The following is a 19,602-nucleotide window of genomic DNA, read 5'->3' as shown; positions in this document are numbered from 1 at the left end:
TAATTTTATTATCTGATTATAAAACAATTTTAGAAAGTTTGCGAATATTTCTAAAACAATTCTACCAAGATTTTTTGAGCAACGTATGCACATTCTTTTTTTCTTAAATCCTTAAAAAGAAATTTAAAAAAAATAAATTTATAAAATACTTTAAAATAACTATGACGAATTATCTTTAAATTTAGAATTGTATTCATTCTATTTCTAAATTTTCCTTTTGAGGTTTTAAAAAAATTATAAAAATAAAAATACAGAAAGTATAAAATTTTCATAAATACCTGGCATTTTTCTAAATTTTCTTTTGCTAGTACCAAAATAGAAATGTTACTTTGATGGAAAGCACTCTGCATCTGAAATAAATATTAGATGACTTTTTTCTAAAAAAAAACAGAAATATAAAATAAAATAAAATTGAAAGAAAACTGATAAAAATAAGTTGGTGGAATTGTACATTTAAACATAAACCTTACAAATATTACTTGTAAAATCACAAACACAAAAGAGTGCTAATCTTATCAATTATTCACATTTTTCCGTTGGTTTTCCGGCGATTTTATCTGCCAATGATAAAAGCTTTCACCTCCATCGGACACAAGACTACTTCATCCGACGGCACAACAGCTTCCCTTTTGAGCAGACTGAAGGGTGCCGAGTAGATATCTTTGCCATCATCGAGACTCAGAAGTCGCCGAATATTCACTGTGCCCTCTAAATTCGGATCAGTACTGCATTTTTCCACCCGAATCCGCCTCAGTACAATCCCCAGGGAATTTCGTCCGGGTATCGACTTGGGCATCGGCAAATGCGGTAAATCCCTCAAAATTGCCACTTCAATACCCTTCTCCGTGGCCTCATGATTCTCCCCAAAAGTCGGTACCATTCCCACCCATTCATTCTCATGGAAAACCAACTTGTCCATGGGATACGTGAGTGCCATCAATTGCCAGTGAGTATTTGTGGTTAGGAATCCCGAAGGATGCTGTTGATCGAGATTAACACATGGCTCCCTCAATTCCAGCACCAACTTAAAGATATGCATTATCGGTCGATTGTCCAGAACACCCTGACCCAATCCCCGATTATCATCCTGCTTCAATCTCCGATCCTGCATTATCTCCATCTGACCCGACTTCAGCGATGATCCGCCCAATGACTGAGCCGTCAGCAGTGTCAGCCTAAATGTCTCATCCTCAATGAACATCGAACTCGGCACTGGATAGTAATTTGCCTGAAGAGGAATCTTACTAAATCTCTGACGCTTAATCACTTGAAATCCATTGAGATCGGTGTAGAAAAATTCTCCATTGGTGATTTTCGTGTTAAATCTCATAACAATCTCCGTATTGTCCATATCTCCAATATCCACCAAATTCCTGATCTCTAGCCCATCTTCTCGCATAATATTCTCATGGATGACAAAAGGTAATCCCGTTGACACACTCGATTCCAATTCCCCACGACTCACCAGTGTCGTCAAATTTCCCAGCAATAGAGGTACAGCCGGTCCATCTGGCATAAATAAGTAAGCACCACTACGATCTGGCCCCATCTTGGCACCATATTTAAGAAACTCCAAATGAATTGGCACACTTGGGGAATTGGAATCAATGGTCATGGACTTGAGAAGGCCCTGATTGCTAAATGCAACACCAGCACCATTTGCCATGTGCAGAGACACCTCTTTGGGCGTTGTAAATTCAACCTGATTGGGATAGTCACCCAAGCTCAGGGAAAATGGTGAGTGAGTCATTATTGTGATCTTTGCATACGTTACACCACTGAAATAAAAATATTTGAAAAAATAATTAAAACCGGGGATAAGCCCAGCTTAGTTTATGCCCTAAACACACTTACGACTTAAGCCGAAAGACTGTTTAACGTAATTATAATCAAAATAATGATCAGATTACATTTCCATCAGTTTCTGACTAATCCGTATCTCGGCTTAAGCCGAGAGATGGCATAGTAAGAAACTGCAGGAAATTTAGTGAAATCATTATTTTGACTATAATTACTTTAAGCTGTTTCTGGGCTTAAGTTATAAGTGTGTCTATGGCATTAAGTTAGCTGAAATTCTTTAATTCGATGTTTGTTCGTGCAAATTCTCTTAGGAATTGCGCTTTAAGTGTAAAGAATCGCATTGAATAAACTGATTCGGTAACAAAAAGAGACCACGCCCCTCCACGCCCCTCCAAAACATATCCTACAATTTAAAAAAAAAAACAGTGATAAGCCCAGGTAAGCTTATGGTAGCTGAGATTCTTTACAGGTGACCTCGAAATGCATACAACTCAGGATGCGTGCATCTCGGAATGCGTGAAAATTCGATTGTGAGTTGAATTTTGGGGGTAAAGAATCGCGTCGAGTAAACTGTTCTCGGCAGTCGAAATGGATAAAATTGGCTCGACGCGATTTTTTACCCCCAAAATTCAACTCGCAATCGAATTTTCACGCATTCCGAGTTGCACGCACCCCGAGTTGCACGCATTTCGAGGTCGCCTGCAAAGAATCTCAGCTACCATAAGCTTATCTGGGCTTATCACTGGTCGTTTTCTATTTTAAATAGTCTGAGTGGGGAAGACCAACAAAAGAAAAAAAAGTTCATTGAAATCGGTTAATAAACATAAGTGATAGAGTCTGGTCCATATGGGTATAGTAAAGGGTCGGGGTACAGTGGGTTGGGGTAGAGACGGATGGGACCCATTATTAGAAAGATCGCGCTCTCAGATACAATATAGGCTAAAATTTCATAGAAATTCCTTTATAAATACAGAAAAGGCAGTCCGGTCAAGAAATTTTTGATTATAGCTCGGGTCAGGGAACATCAAGGGAGGAGTGCGACCCACCGTTGGAAAGGCCTCGACCCCAGTTACAACATATTAGAATTTAAAGAAAAAGCATCGTCTAGTTTTCGAAATATTCGAAATCGATTAATCGATTTTTCGATTAATCGGACCTTCGATTAAATCGGATAAAATTGGGGTGTCACAAGGGTTGTAGTGCTCCACGAGAGCTTTCCAAAACACCAGATTTTTTTGCGATAATTAGAACCAGAGATATGACCATTCTTAGGCCCAGCTATAACATACTAAAATTTGAGATCGATCGATGCCATAGGGGCTGAGTTATCGAAAAAACAAAATTTGGGGGTGTTCCAAAATGGCGGAAGGGGGGGGGGGTGGGGGGGCTGGATTTGACATCATCAACTTCTAGCGGCCCAATGACTTTTAACCTTTGCCGGAAACCGCTTGTCGATATCTCTTTCCGTTCTCTCTCCAGAAGTCGAAATGTAACGGACGGGACGGGACGGGGGACGGGGGACGGGACGGGGGTCGGGAGACGGGACGGGACGGGACGGGACGGGACGGGACGGGACGGGACGGGACAGGACGGGACTGGACGGGACTGGACGGGACTGGACGGGACTGGACGGGACTGGACGGGACTGGACGGGGGACGGGGGACGGGGGACGGGGGACGGGGATCTGAAGAGGTCGGATTTCACCTGTGACCACAAAAGCTGAGATTGTAAAGAATCTCAGCTAAAAAATAAAGAAAGGTAAATTAATAACGGGTACTTTGTTGATTCATTACCGATAGGGGAAACTGGGCCACCACCAAACACGGAGTAACACTAAATACTAATTTTTATTCCTAAACAACTTGGACTATCGCGACCATTTCTTCAGGCGGTGGCAAAGTCAATAACAAGAAGTATCGGAAAATTGTTTTAGAGAAGCTTTAAAAGCATGAGTACATTTTGGTAAGAGGGAGTGGACGTTCCAACAAAATTCCATATGATCTCAGAAATCGCGCGTCAACCAAGATTGTTTAACCAAAGACAACAATTCATTCAAGAAAAGATCGAGTTGATGGGAGTTGAAATACATTATCACAGTTGACAAAGATCAGTGGCAAAGTTGGTTTGAGTATATGCCGACATAGCTCAGGAAGGAGTTAGAGCAACGACTCCTGTATATGTAATATGAAGGAGTCATTGGTTAGAGTATTCGCCGAGACAGCGAAAAATCTTCAATCAATAAAGAAGCTCTAAAGTCGTTCGTGAGAATGGAAGCATATCGGTAAGAGGGAGTGGACGTTCTAACAAAACTCCGTATAGTAGCACGAATGCTACAGACCTCGTACCGGAACATGCTGGAGCGTCTTCTATCGACAGCCCCCATTGCTCATTCCCGAGGAGTCACTGATTGAGCTTCCTAACAGCTTCACGGATGAAGGCCGACTAAGTTAGCCGATTAGTATACGCCATCGGGATCCATTGGAATCCATTGGACGCTAACCATTCTATCTATCGACGATATAATACCCTCTGAAGTTAGCTGTTACAGCACCCTTCAAGAGTCGCCACCCTAACTGAACAGTGATTGGTCCCGTTGGCTTAACTTAGAAAGCTTAGAGTAGAGGAATCTTCGTCAGGACGGCCTTTCTCCTTCCAACTTCTCTAAGCTCAACAGTCCTACTGCAGTATAATCTTGGAAATCCTGCGTCAACCAAAGTTGACTAATAACAACGTTTCGCTGTTCATTTTGAACGCACAATATGGCCTCAATGATCACTGAATGCAAATCAGATTGACTTCTTTTAATGCCCAAAGTGAGAACTAAAAAATATCAATGTCGATTTTGTAGCCATTTTGAACTACTGACGCTTACTTTCAACAAGCGGTTGCCTTCTTTTTGGGTATCGCCGACTCAACTACCGCAGTCCGAGCCGACCCATGACATAGCGCTAGGGTGTCATACCGCTCATTCTGAAGTGGATCAAGGAGCTAACCTTGAGATTGTAATAAGAAGGGTTGCCAACGGCGAGGAATGTAACGAACGACACGATCACTACTTTACCGTTCTCCTCCAGAAATCTTCTACAATTTGTTGAAGACGGAGTGTTCGGAGTGTTCTATCAGGAGTATTTTTCAGATCTCTTGACGTGTCTCTCTTTAACCTTGCAAAGAACAGATTGGCATGGTATAACCGGACAGAAAGAAGCAAAATTTGGTCTCTGATTCAACCGTAATACGGACTTATCAGACAGAAAGTTTGTTCAGATTGTTTAATTTTTCCTTTTTTTCATCAGACAAGTCTTTTTTGCTAAGAAAGAGACTAATGCCTTAGAGACGCTTACAATTTAAGCCAAGTTTAACGTAATCATAATCAAAATAATGATTAAATTACATTTCCTTCAGTTTCTGACTAATCCATTTCTCGGATTAAGCCAAGAAACGGCTTATTTAGTGGAAAACTGATGGAAATGTAATCTGATTATTATTTTGATTACAACTACGTTAAGCTGTCTCTCGACTTAAGTCGTAAGTATGTCTAGGGGATAATACTTGATAGTTAAGGACAAATAATCCATTAGATTTTGAAAACTGCTTATTGCTTCGAATTTCGGAGTTTCTGGAACTGTACTGTTTTTTCAATATTAAATATAACAAATTGAGTGTATAATAGTGCATTTCTGCGGAGTCGGGATGGAGGTAGAATTAACTCAAGGAAGTCAGCAAATCCTTCTAAAGCTCTCGGCTTAGGTCAAATTCATTAAGATTAAGAACATAGAAAACAAATGAATTGTCCGAAGATTCAGTTGTCTGAAGGTAGCTAATTTTTTTTTCAATTCATTGTAAAGTATATTATTTTATCAAAATTGTTTATACACGCACGGTCTAATTTAAGTCTCTAATACACTGAGAGAGAGAAATCCGAAAAAGTTAAAATAACATTCCGGAAATGTTTATTTTACCCTGCATTATTGATCCGAAATCGGTGTAAATATTACCCTTTTTAGGTGAATTAGGGGTTAAATTTACCCTTTTTCATGTTAATTTTACCCTTAAAAAGGTGTAAAATTAACATTAAAAAATGTTGATATATTTTTACACCTAAAAAGTGTTAAAGTTATGAGGAAAAATAAGTTAATCGCATCCCCATTTGTTTCTCGGTGTACCATTCTTTTTTTTTAATATGGAAACTGAAATAAACATATTGTAGAGCTTAAATTTCCCGCCTTATAGCAATAAATGCTCTGCTGAGGCAACCCTAAATATTCGAGACGCAATGTCTCCTTTCTAGGCCAGCGCCTCTGGTGATGGTGGAGACGACTGTAATAGTTTAGTCGATCGTACGATCTCAGTGAGTACGGACGTGAGTTCGTCATGAGTCGTACAAGTGATAGGACCTAGTGCGGAAAGCTCGCGACAGTCTGGAGCCCACACCAGTCGATTGCATAAGCAGGTCACCTCCTAAGTATATTAGATTTAAGAGTAGATATTGCTTGCCCCCTATAATATTACCTTCCACATTCATTTAAAAATCTTATATAAAGTTTGTTTTAGTTTTTAAATACGACTATAAATAAATGACCTTGAAAAATATTTTTAAAGGTTATTTCAAGGTTATTTGTTACTTATCGAGGTTTTCAATAACTTTTTTATAACGATGGAAAAATAAAACAAAATGAAAAAATGTGAAAAAAAACTTACCGGCTTTCTGCAGCTGAATTGACGGAGTGAATTGTGTAGACTTTGAGTCCCATTGGCGGAACGGTAGCCTTGAAGGTCAATCGGTACTTTGTCGTGGACGCTTGGGGGGCATACGCTGTGAATCCTCCACGATGCCATGACCACACAGGACTAACTTGAGCCGGAACCGTATTCTTATCGGGATCCGTGACAGTAACAAAAGGCTTGGCAATCAGAAACTCTACCAGTTCCACTCGGGCCTGTGGCAGTGAATTGTGCACAACGACGTACTTAAAGGGAATCTCATCACCAATGATGATTGTCGGTCGATTTTCATCCGGACTCGGTGAGCGGGAATCGTCAATATTGAGATAGGTGAATTTGTAGTCTGGCTGGTAAATTGAGGGCTTTGTGAGGAGTCTATAGACAGACTGTTGAATGACAAATTTCGAAGCACGAACAGCATCTATCATTCTAGCAGCATAATCTTTCATTACATGATCTTTAGCTGTTCCTGTAACACCATCATGATGCTGAAAGAGAGACAGAGCTCTTCGGGCATTTCTCAAGAGATTATCAAAGCCCGCTTCAGTCTCCCAGATTGTCCAGGAATGCAACATTTCGGCAGATCTGAGGAAATTCATAAGAACACGATCCAGACGTTTGTGGTAGGGTCTCGAAGTGAAGTATCCACTCCAGTAGTTGTCATCTTTGTCGGCATATGTGAAAAAGTCTCCACTGAGCGACGGAAACTGCTCAAGTTCCTTCTCTTTGGTCACAGACTCAAAATACTCCGACAGAGTGGCAAATTTGGCCTGAACATGCAAACTCGGTTCATTGTTGATGTACTCAAAGAGTTTCCCATAGTTCACCCTCTGAGCCTCCCACTCTGAACTCTGACTGTACCGAAAATCATCTCCCAAAGGAATAAGAACTGATCTCGTTCTGTACAAAATCGATTTCTTCCTCCATTGATCCACTATCAATTCAGCCCTTTTGGCCACATTCACCTCATCAATGGCCTGAGGAGCTATACGCCACGGACAGTTCACTCCGTACCCAGGCAAACGCTTAAAGTCAAACTGACAGCAAACCTTAGGATCAGGACCACAAGTATGGGGCACATCGTAGGAATAAAAGGGCATCATGTGTGTCAGTAAATCTGTCTCTCCGCTATTGTCCCAAATTTGCCTCCAGCGAAATTCTAAATCTTTCTTCTGAGCCATTCGCTTCTTCACCGAATAATGCGTTCGCTGGATCAAGAGATGCTTCATGCCACTTCCCTTGAGAATATAAGGCATGGTGGGAGTATGACCAAAAGGATCAATAGCCCATGAAGATACTGGTGTAACATTAAGATGTACTTTAAGCCACGTCAAGCCCTCAGTGAGTTGCTGGATTATTGCAATCCAATGGGAATTGGCTTCGTCATTCATCACCCAACCACCAGTTACAAACTCCAACTGTTTTCTCTGAACAAGGCTGGGGAACGAACGTAAAAAACGCAAAATTGAAAATTTAAAAACGATTTTGCAAAGGTATTAGGGGTAGTGGCATAGGCCAGTTCTGGCACAGACCGTCTCTTAATGATTCTAAATCTTATGAGAAGTATTCGTCAAAATTGATCATTTTGACTCCGAATATGTGGATATTTTCTAAAGACCTATAGGGTAAGTGTGCCAAATTCCGGCCAGCTTGCAATTTCGGCCACATTTTTTTGTTCCTCGAATTTCTATGAACTTTTAGATTTTACGTACTCTAGATATTATACAATGCAAAAGAATAACAAAAAATGTAGCTTCGACAAACAAGATGACATGAAAAAGACATTTGAATAATTCCCAATGGGCAAGGAACTATGAGAATGAAGGTGGCCGAAATAGGGCACCAAAGCTATGTCTACATTTTCATTCATTTTAAAATGTATTAAGAATGATTTTAGAGTAAATAAAGACGATAAACTGTCTACAAGGTTCTAAGCAACACTCCTTAAGTAGAAGGAATAAAAAAAATCAATTTCTATTAAAGACATTACATTTCAAACTTGAGACTTTGGCGCTTGCATGCAACTATGCCGAAATTTGGCACACCCTACACATTGGGAACAATTTTCGTTAAAAATTACTTTTTTCTTTAGAAATAAGCGGGTTTGACATAGAAAAAAAATTTAATTTTGTCCATTTCTTATTTTTGAACTTTAAAATTTCGTAAATTCAGATTTTCATCTCTTTGATAAAGTAGGCCTTGGCAGATAATTTCACCGGGAAATTTTTGGAAAATTTTCAAAATTGAACCGTTGAGAAATGGTATGATCCGTATGATCACACCCGCATTTTTTCCGTTGTCACGTTTTTTTTTCTAACAGCTTCATCTTAAATCCATAAAACTAGTATTTTCTTTTAGGATATGAATGTGGCTCGTGCTTAACAGGATTTTTTTTTCGATTTTTGGCACAACTTTTTTCAAAAAAGTGATAATTTTCAGCCACTTTTTAACATGTTTTATACTATAAAATTCGTCAAAATCAATATTTTTAAAACCCCTCATGTTAAGCACGAGCCGACTATATCTAGAAGAAGTGTGCAAAGTTTCAGAAAAATCGGTTCAGGCGGTTTCTAAATATCTTGACAACCGATTATGAAAAAACCGGTTTTGTGAAAAACGTTTTACAAAAATATGCGCGAGCGGGCGGAATGCATAACTAAAACTGTTCTACCTCCGAGAGTTTTACTCCGATTGTGTTGAGATTTTCAGAAAATATTCTTTACTTATTTTAATAAGCAAATAAAAAAAATCGATTTTTGAAGCCTTCAAACCCGCTTACCCGTTCAAGGAAAAGATTGTCTGAACTGTAGAGCACATAGACTTTAAGCGATTTATATCAAAATGTTTCATTTTGATGAAAATTTAACACATTTAAACCAATTTTAATTTATATTTGTCCTTTTGATTAAAATTCGATATTTCTGCCAAGAAGTAATAGGAGGAAGATGTGTTGAGCGGTGTCGACCAAAATCCCGAAAAGCCAAAAACTCGAAAAAACAAAATCTTGAATGCCAAAATCCCGATCCGAAAGCCTAAATCCCAAAGGCCGAAATACTGAAAAGACCAAATCCCGAAAGCTAAAATCACGAACACCGAAATCCCAAAAGCCTAAATCCCGAACGCCATGATCCTGAATAGATAACATCCCGAATAGCCAAAATCACAAAAAAAAAAAAAAACAAAATCCCGTAACCGCAAAATCCCAAAAGTCAAAATCTCAAACTTTGAATTCCCAAAAAATCCAAAATCTCAAAAACCAAAATCCCAAACGGGTCAAAATCCCTAAAGGAAAAAATCGGTAATTTGACCATTCGGGATTTTGGCGTTTGAAGTTTAGGCTGTTCGGATTTCGATCCATTTTGAGATTTTGGTTTTCGGAATTTTGAATTTTTGGAATTTTGGCGTTCAAGATTTTGGCTTTTGGGATTTTAATCGGGATCTGTATAGAGACCTTTGATATTTTTCATTTTTATCACAAACTATTTTTCTTTTAATTTATTTATTTGATATAAATACATAACTCTCACAGAATACCGATTGAAGATGAATTCTTACAAGAAATAACCCCTAGGAGATCCTAAAATTTTTAAACTTCATCTCAAGTAATATGAATTTTTATAAGTATCCTGTTTTCACATTTTTCCAAGTGAAAGGGAATTGCCGGAACTACAAATTCTGAAGAGTTTTCAAATGAATTAAAAAAAAATTATTTTACTTTTGACTTTTGTTGCGTTGAATTTTGAATATTTTAATGCCGATTTTTGAATATTTTAATGTTGATTTTTTAATAATTGAATGTTAAATATTGAATTATGTAGGGAAAAATTATAAATTATTACTTAGACTGAAATTTTAAATTTTTTTCGTATTAAATTTTGAGTTACGGTTCCTTTCGAAACAAAAAATCTTGAATTTTAAATTATACGTTTCTGAATTACTATTTAATTTTTAAGGCCTCTACACATTGAGTTTAACTTTTTTGTCAAAAATTGTCATTTTGACGGAATTTCCCCACTTCTTTGTAACGGTCAAAATCTCGAAGATCAAAATCTCCGAAAGCCAAAACCTCATTGCTCTGACATACCTTTTTTTAGATCAGGAAAATTTCATAAAGTAAAAATTCTCTTCTCTTTCTCTCTCAAAAGATTTGTATAAGTCTATCCCACTTTTTCGGTCTCAAAATTGGACTGAACTAAATTTAATTTGTTGTGATAATTAAAAGAAGAAGGAGAGTGCGAAAGAGTAAGATAGACATATGCAAATCTTTTAAGAAAGAAAGGGATGCAAATTTTGACTTTCTAAATCTTCCTCAACCAAAAGGTGTGCCGAAGGCATCAGAAATCAATATGAGAAAATTAAAGTCTCCGAAGCCAGAATCTCAAATTGATAAAAGTGTCGTAGGGTGAATTGAACACCTATTGACATTATCATGCCATACTTATTGACACTTTCAGCACCGACTTAGGATGTGAAATTTGAACATTTCTTTTTATAAGAAAAGGTAGATTACAGAAAAAACATCATATTTTAACCACTCGGGATTTTGAACCTTTTAGGATTTTGACTCTCGAAATTGTGACCCTTTCGATATTTTGGCTTTCAGGGTATTGGCCCTTTCAGAATTTTGACTTTCGGGATTTTGGCGTTCGGAATTTTGATTTCGGAATTCTGGTTTACAGGATTTTGATTTTCGCGATTTTGTCTTTCGGAATAGTGGACCTTTTGGGATGCTGACTTTTGAGACTGTGACCTTTTCGGGGTTTAGACTTTCAAGAATGTGACCCTATCGGAATTTTGGTTTTCGAGGATTTAACTTTCAGGATTATAGCCCTTTCAGAATTTTGACGTTCGAGATTTTGGCTTTAGTGACCCCCTTGGGATTTTGACGTTGCAGATTAAATAAAATAAAATTTAGTAAGAGTAAAAATAGTGAGGTAAGTTCTTATAAAACTTACGTTATTTTTTTTCGGAAAAGCAACATATCATGCCTATGAATAATTCCAAAATTAATTTCAATTTTCCAATCATATTGATCGTGCAAAAATTATCAAATATTAATGCATGGTATTTTTTACAGTGCACGTAAGCCTTAACAGCTGAATGTTGAATCGAAGTATAAAGATAATTCGAGGATGATCCACCGTTTTCTAATGTTTGAACGAGAAATAGACTAAATTTAAACAGTTGATTAACGTTTAAGCCAAAAATTAGACCCCCGATTTCGGAGGTATAATTTTTGGCTTAAAGATGGAATAAACCTGTCCTCATCTATCTGTAAATTCTTCCCGAAAATACTGTTAAATGATACAAAATTGATATAATCTGCACTTTAGTGGATTAATTGAAAAGAAATAAGGCTTTCACTCTATTTACAGCTTCAAAAAAGCCAATTTTGCCTGAAATAAAAAGAAACATCCACCATATACGAATTCAATGAGTCGCCACTGAAGTAGGAGTCACGGGAGTCGTACTTTTTTGCTTCCAGAACACATGCACATTCTTTCACATCCACAATATTCCTTCCTATTTTATTTTAGAGAATTTTTAGCAAGTCTGGTGGTTCAAGATTACCAAATAACGAGAAAAAGCCGTGGAATCTTGCTAAATCGAACGAAAACATTGACGAATTGACATTTTCTGGCATGCCAGAAATGCCAAAATATGGGGTTGCCGTATAACAAAAACAGCTTACGCCAAAGCACTATGCCTCGTTTCTGCATACGAAAAAAATTTAAACCTAGCTTAATTTTAACTCTAGATTAACGCTAATCTGAGGTTCAACTGAAGTTATTCTTCGTTTCAACATTCAGCTGTAAAAGAGTATTTACGAAAAATCTTACGCCACTTACGCCTGTAAAATTTACTGCCAACTTTTGCAGGCTAAATATTTTCAAGGTTTTCAAGTGTCGACCTGAGTCTATTTAGGATCTAACGTAGTCTTCTAATCTGAAGTTTAATCTTAAGTTCCCCAATTTCAAAAATTGAATTTTTGACAAAAATTATCTTAATGTGTTATAGATCTTAAGGTGTCTACACATTGGGAGCAATTTTCTTCAAAAATTGCGTTTCTGACAGAAATTTGACGTTTTCCCCTACAACGCTGCAGGGAATTTCCTTCAAAAAAGCAATTTTCGTTAAAAATCGCATTTTTGACAGAATTTTGACGTATCTACCTACAATTACTTACAATACAGAATTTGTCCTTAAAACCCTCTACACATTGGGAACAATTTACGTGAAAATCGCATTTTTGACGAAAATTGCTCCCAATGTGTAGAGGCTTTTAAGGACAAATTCTGATTTTCAAAAATCTTTAAGCCTGCATAAAGACGAAAATATTTTAGGGAGGTTTTGCTAGAATTTTTTAATTGAACAGAAATATTTGAATTTTAGCTGAGTTTGCTCGTATTTAGCATAAATTAATTTCTGCAATTTTGACTAAGTTTTATATTTTATTTTGTTCACTGTTAAATCTATTTTTTTGTCAAATTAAATTTGACAAATTATGTTAAAAATTTTGAAATAAAAAAAAAATATTACAAAAATTTAGGATTTTCATAAAATAATTTAAGAAATATAAAGCTACATTGATTTTCATTTATTTTTTTCTTCAATTTTTTTATAAGAATAAAAAGGAAATGTAAAATGTTTCCGATTTAAATGGGAATTTGGCTCAATAGAGAAACGAGAAACTATTTATATAAAAATTTAATGACTTACCGTTTCACCCTCTTCTTGGCGTCCATCGAGAGTTCTTCGTACCATTTGGAGAAGTAGGAAATCTCTGCCCAAATGAACTTCATCTCTTCATTCGCCTCCAAATGCCTCAGGAGGTTCGTCAGAATGGGCTTCGTGTCGTGCTCGTAGTAAGTATCAAAGGTCTTAATCCATCCTGGATCGTTGTGCGAATGGGGCACAACAAAAACCTTCAGCTGATGATGACTGTTCCAGTGATGAGGATCATATTCTACTCGCCATCCCTGAGTCCAAGGACCTCCATTGGGATTGTCAAATTCCAGTTGCCGGTACACATCCAGCATCTGGATGTCGGGCTTGGGGACAACTCCCCATTTATTGGAGCACTCTGAATTCTCCGTTTCACCTGCCCATTGGCCAGCATTTATGATGGAATCCTTCACCAAATCATTCCCATCCAATTGCTGCTCCTGACTCTTTTCCTGATTCGTCTGTAAGTTATCTATCTGCTTCTTAATCTCATCGAATTCCTCCGCGTGCTTATTTAGATTATGCTGCAGTTCTTTCAGTTTATTCTCAATCATAAACATTGATTTCTGAAAATAGAAAAGCCACACGGATGAGAAAAAGGGGGAAACAAAATGAGACGAGAAATGGGTTTGTTTTCAATGGCAGCCTGCTATGTTTCTTACCGGCTTATCGCTGGGCATGGAGTAATTTATAATAACGTAGAGAAAGAGGAAGAAGAGAATTACAGCACTGGAGAATATAAGGGCAAATCGTCTTCGTATACGCATTTTTGTAACCACTATCTACAGGTGAAATTTAGAGATTAAAAAGAGTTTTTCACGTCCACTTTGCTGCTCAATCGATAAGGATCTTCGGCAATCTATGCATTACGTGGCACTGAGCACAGGTATTGACTGAAAAGTGCAAGCTTATCGAAGTAAATGACCCATTTTCACGTTTCACCGCACAATTTTTCACCTATTTTCCACAAAATTGCCAATATTTTGCAATTGTGAAGGTGGAAAATTTTCTGTGTACACAGCTGTCGGAACTTTTTCGAAAAACTGCGAAAATTTCTGACAACTACCCGGTGGACGAGCCATTCCAGCCATAAGTGCAAACAGAAAAAGTTTCTTGTACTAGTACGCGTACTAATATTAAATTACTAATTTATTTTAAACAATTTTATTACAGTAGATTCTCTCTCAATCGGGAGTATGGGGCAAAATGTCATCCGGTTTAGCGATAGAATTGAGCGTCAAAACCTTTGTAAATTCCACAAAAAACGCTCAATTATAAAGAGTCACGATAAAATAGGAAGAACTACAGCGAATTTGATAGAATTAGCTTCATAATTAAACGTAAAAATTGTCAACAAAATTTGTGGCTCGATTGAGCGAGAGCCTACTGTAATTTTTTTTATTATGAGAATTTTTACGAACTTTAGTTCAATGTTAATTGTATTTACAGTAGACTCTCGCTTATCTGTGGACTCTTTTTCCGGGTGACATAGAAAAGTCCGTGAGACAGTTGAAATTTAAAAATTTTGTTGTCATAATGTCCCCGTTTTGGGTTTTTTTGTTAAAGCAAATGTGTTCTATCTACTGTAATTCTTTCTCACTGTAAATTTTTTGGACAGTACGCATGTTTAGAGACAATGTCAATTCAGTCAAGTTAGAATTCACTCCACAAATTTTCAATGTAAATAAAAAAATCGTTGGATTTCGAACAATTTGATGTGTATCAATCTCAAAATCCGTGTGACATGTGGTCACGCTCTCACGGATAAGCGAGAGTCTACTGTATGTACAGAGAAATCGTCAATCAGAGCAAATGACACTCAAATCATCCAGTTTATTCTCAGTGGAGATAGGAAAAATTCCTGCCTCCACCCAGAATCGAACTGGAGACCTCTCGTTAACTAGACGAGTGCTCTACCAACTGAGCTATTAGAGGCCACATGCTCTGCTTGACTTGCTACACGACCTTTATCCAATTGCATTATGCACTGCAATCGCCTACTCTCGGGTTGCTTTTTTTTTAAATTTTTTTATACAGTCAAAATCTAAACAAAAAGCATGGCTTTTAGAGACAAAAAATAAGCCGCAGAAAAATTTAAAAAAAAAATTTAATCGAATTCCTCGAATTTAAAGTGACCACAAAAGTATTCAAAAATTTTATTTTAAAATTTTAAATTATGAAATTAATCATAGAACGTGATAATAACCAAAAACTCGAAGATGCAAAATACATCATATTTAACTTTAGTGAATATAATATGCAAAATACAATAACTTTTGTTTTCGCTCTTTCTGAAATGTCAAAAAAGCATGTTTACAGAACACAAGTCATTGTGCGTTAGCGTTGAGCATAATACAGAAAGAAGGAATAAAATATGATTTCCAAGAGTGATTTTCCAAATGAATTTGCAAGCAAAAATGCAACAACAAAAAACATTACTGTGTAAGTCGAATCTGTTCCGCGACTAAAGTCCCTGCAGTTACTTTGAATCCCTAAAGACTAATTGGGTACACAATGTGCCTTGTCCCTAGGGTTAGCCCTCTGAGTTGGAGGTGAAGGGTGTGCTTCTAATAGGAATTTACAAACATTTACAAACAATTTCACATAATATTTTTTCAGTGTAGGCAATTCATATAAAATTCTTTCGATCCGTTTTCACCGTTTTCACTTTACCCTATATTAGGTAAGACTGTCTCAAGACGGTCATTCTATAAATCGGATTTACTGCTATAATATTACTTATTCCAAGGGGTAATTCATATTGAGAAACCCTCGTCAATTGTCCGAGAAACGCTTCGCGAAACCCGAGAAACCCACATTTTGCATCGCGAAACCCGAAAAACCCACTTTTTGCATCGCGAAACCCGAGAAACCCAATTTCTGCATCGCGAAAGCCGAGAAACCCAATTTCTGCATCGCGAAACCCGAGAAACCCACTTTTTGCATCGCGAAACCCGTGAAACCTACTTTTTGCATTGCGAAACCCGAGAAACCCAATTTCTGCATCGCGAAACCCGAGAAACTCAAAAATTGCATCGCGAAACCCGAGAAACCCACTTTTTGCATCGCGAAACCCGAGAAACCAGAAACCCTTGACAGAAAAAATGGAAATGAGTTACCCCTTGACTTATTCGAAGCTAAAATGCCCACAGTGTCCTCAGTTATAGTTCTACTAACATATTTTCTGAAGCTGAACTCATCTTGACCTTTCGTTTGGTTGCCATCTTCAGTTTTGTGTGACAGCGTCAGAGAAAAACATGAAAATTTCGTTTACAACATTTTTCGATTTCAAGTGCAAAAAAATCGTTTTAAAGTAATTTAACTGCAGCAAAAGGGGTTTATTTCCTGAAAGATATGTTATTCTAGTTTGTATATTTCCATGGATAATTGTGAAAAATTAAAAATGAGTTTTAGAAGTATAAAAGGAAGACCGCCTGTGGACGGTGTTATCTGTTCAGGTGTAAAATTTTCACAGATTACCGACCTTTTTATTTAATTGTTTTGCTTGTTCTGATAAAATATCTTATTGTTTTGCAACATATTACTCATGGAAAACAATTGAAATGACACGGAGACTGGCCAGAGTGAATTAAATGCTCGATTTCTGCGAATTAATCAAAATTGATAAAGAAGCAGACTATAACAGTGATGATGAATTCCCTAATTCATCCTTTAATGCCCCAGATCGTGAAATAAAACACAAAGATGAGCAATGTATTTCAAAGGAACTTCAAATTATACAAGAAAGAGACGTTTTCATACCTGACCCGTGACCTATTCGTTAAAAATGAGTCTTATTGACACACCTTCATTAACGTCTAATTCTAAAAGTTCTTCTAAACGTTTTTTTTTCATAAAAATTATCATTTTTCATTTTTAGATACATTTTATTATAATAGATACTGTATTTTACTATTTGTTCACTATTTTTCAATAAAAATATTTCAGTCTTTTTATGCCTAAACAGAAACGACAGTCTCTAGGCGGTCTTTACCTTTTCCCACCTGGCACCCAAACGAAAAGAGATATTCAAGAACGGATAGTTTTTTTGTTTAAATTTATTTCATCATTAATTACCTTAAACAAAATTATTTAACTACTTTTTTGCATATTAAAGAAAATACTGTTGAGGGTTAAACCGGAACTCCCTTTTTTAGTGATTGATCGGATTCATCGGTATTTTCGTATATGAACCAAACCAAAGAGGGATCACACGAATCAGACGAACGGACATACCGTACAAACAGCCGGATATTATTTTTTGTAAAATCTTCTATCTATCTATTGAAAAAAATTCATGATAGGGGTATCATGGACATCAGAGGGTGAAATATGGATATTTTGGGGGTCAAAAAAAATCATAGGAAAGTACAGTAGACTCTCGCAAATTCGGCTCTTTTGAGATCGGGCTACTTTTTAATTCGGGCAGCGGTTACATTTGAAAAAAGTTTGTTGTCATTTTTCAAGTTTGATTATGATTATAAAATGAATCAAATATGCTCAAATTTGGCATGGTTTGTCTTAGTTTTGATATTATTTTGCATTATTGAGGGATTTTCATGCAATTGACGTTATAGATGAGTGTAAACTCAATATCTATATGCACATGAATAAAAAATCGTTGAATTTCAAAAAGGTTGTCGCCCGAATTTCTGTCTTTCTGCTGACATTTCGGTCCCATATGCCCGAATTTGAGAGAGTCGACAGAGTTGTAACTCGGTGGTCGAGTAAAGTTTCAAAAAATAAATGCATTCAAACCGGGATTCAAACGTCTGCTGGGATTTTCGAAAGATCTTGCGGGGGTTTTAATATCCAGCCACCTGGAGGCGCTGCTCGTGCAATGTGTCAGTTGGCGAATTGCGAAGTGGGAGCCTTGGGAGGGGAGCGCATCCTAAAAGAATGTTGGAAGTATACAATGCACTGGTTAAATCGAGAATAATCTATGGAGCACCAGTAATACAATATGCAGTACCAGAAGAAAAGTTAGGCAACCAACTGCAGATAATCGCGAACCAGGCACTAAGAACAATCCTTGGTTTTGTCAAGTCGACGCCAGTAAACACTATACTAGCAGAGAGCGCAGAATTACCTATAGCAATGGAACTTGAAAATACTACAGCTAGATATATAGCTAAAAAGAAAATGATGGACCTTCGAATCCCCGAGACAAGAACAACATTAGAAATTATGAGATCGCATGAATACATACAAGACATCGCAAGGGACAGAAAGAGTGAAAGAATGCCAGACAACCTAATAATCAAAGAAGAGTTAGTTAATAAAGTGAGCAATAAAAAGGATACTAGCATAGAAGAATTGAGAGCTTACGCATATGAAACTATAAACCAATATAAGGATCAAGAGCGAATATTCACGGATGGATCCATCATTGACGAAGACACAGGAATTGGAATATTTTTCGAAAAAACGGAAGAAGTGTTAAAGTGCAAAATAAAACAAAAAATATCGATCAAAGAAACAGAACTCATCGCAATATTTATTGCAATCAAACTCAGTGTTGCAAAAAAGGCGGAAGAGATAGTCATATTAACAGACTCCAAGAGCGCATGTTTATCACTTTTAAAAGAGAGTAAAAAAATATACGAAAACAAAATTAAAGAAATTGTGAGCGCTAATAAAAATACAAAAGTTACCATACAATGGATCCCTGGGCATATAAATATTAAAGGAAACGAGAGAGCTGACAAAGCAGCTAAGGAAGCAACGAAGGATGGGATATGCATCGAATGTAGCCTAAGTAGAAAAGAGGTGGACAGAACAAGAAGAGAATTTATGTGGAAAAAATGGACAAATTTGTGGAAAAAAAATTGTGAAACTAAAGGAAAATTCAACCATGACATCAGACAGGGAATATTAGAAAAAAAACTATGGTTCAAAAATATTAATTTAAGAAGTGATCAAATAAAAATAATCCAAAGGATTAGAAGTGGACATTGCTGTGACAAAAAGTTCCTAAAACTAATAAAAAAAGAGGACACAGAATTATGCGATAAGTGCGAAACCATGGAAGATATAAATCACATAGTGATCCAATGCAGAAAATTTAATAAGATAAGAGAAAACTATAAGTGCATTAATAATGAAAAAGTGAGCATAAAAAATATTCTTAAAATAGCAAATGAAGGAACATATAAAGAGATCTACAAATATATCAAAGAAATAAAAGTGAGCATATAATAATTCAAAAACTGTGATCGTATAACAACAATAAGTGATATAATAATAATAAGTGATATAAAAAAAAGAGTGATAATAAACAAGAGACAAATAAATTAAAAATACAAATAAAATAGTGAAATTAGTGAAGTACATGGGATAACGGAAAACCTAAA

At 36.6% G+C, this 19,602-nt stretch overlaps 1 protein-coding gene across 1 annotated transcript; it reads right to left on the bottom strand.

Moving 5' to 3' along the window:
• Window positions 1-423: 423 nt before the first annotated feature.
• Window positions 424-14,295, bottom strand: LOC129805990 (alpha-mannosidase 2). The gene is made up of 4 exons (XM_055854286.1): window positions 13,912-14,295; window positions 13,244-13,815; window positions 6,500-7,960; window positions 424-1,778 (listed from the first exon to the last, which is right to left on the bottom strand). The coding sequence occupies exons 1-4, from the start codon at window positions 14,014-14,016 to the stop codon at window positions 554-556; spliced, it is 3,363 nt and encodes a 1,120-aa protein (XP_055710261.1). The 5' UTR covers window positions 14,017-14,295; the 3' UTR covers window positions 424-553.
• Window positions 14,296-19,602: the final 5,307 nt, after the last annotated feature.

The sequence above is a fragment of the Phlebotomus papatasi genome, chromosome 1 (genome assembly GCF_024763615.1).
Source record: "Phlebotomus papatasi isolate M1 chromosome 1, Ppap_2.1, whole genome shotgun sequence".
Taxonomy (NCBI): domain Eukaryota; kingdom Metazoa; phylum Arthropoda; class Insecta; order Diptera; family Psychodidae; genus Phlebotomus; species Phlebotomus papatasi.
This window is presented reverse-complemented; position numbering and strand designations above follow the sequence as displayed.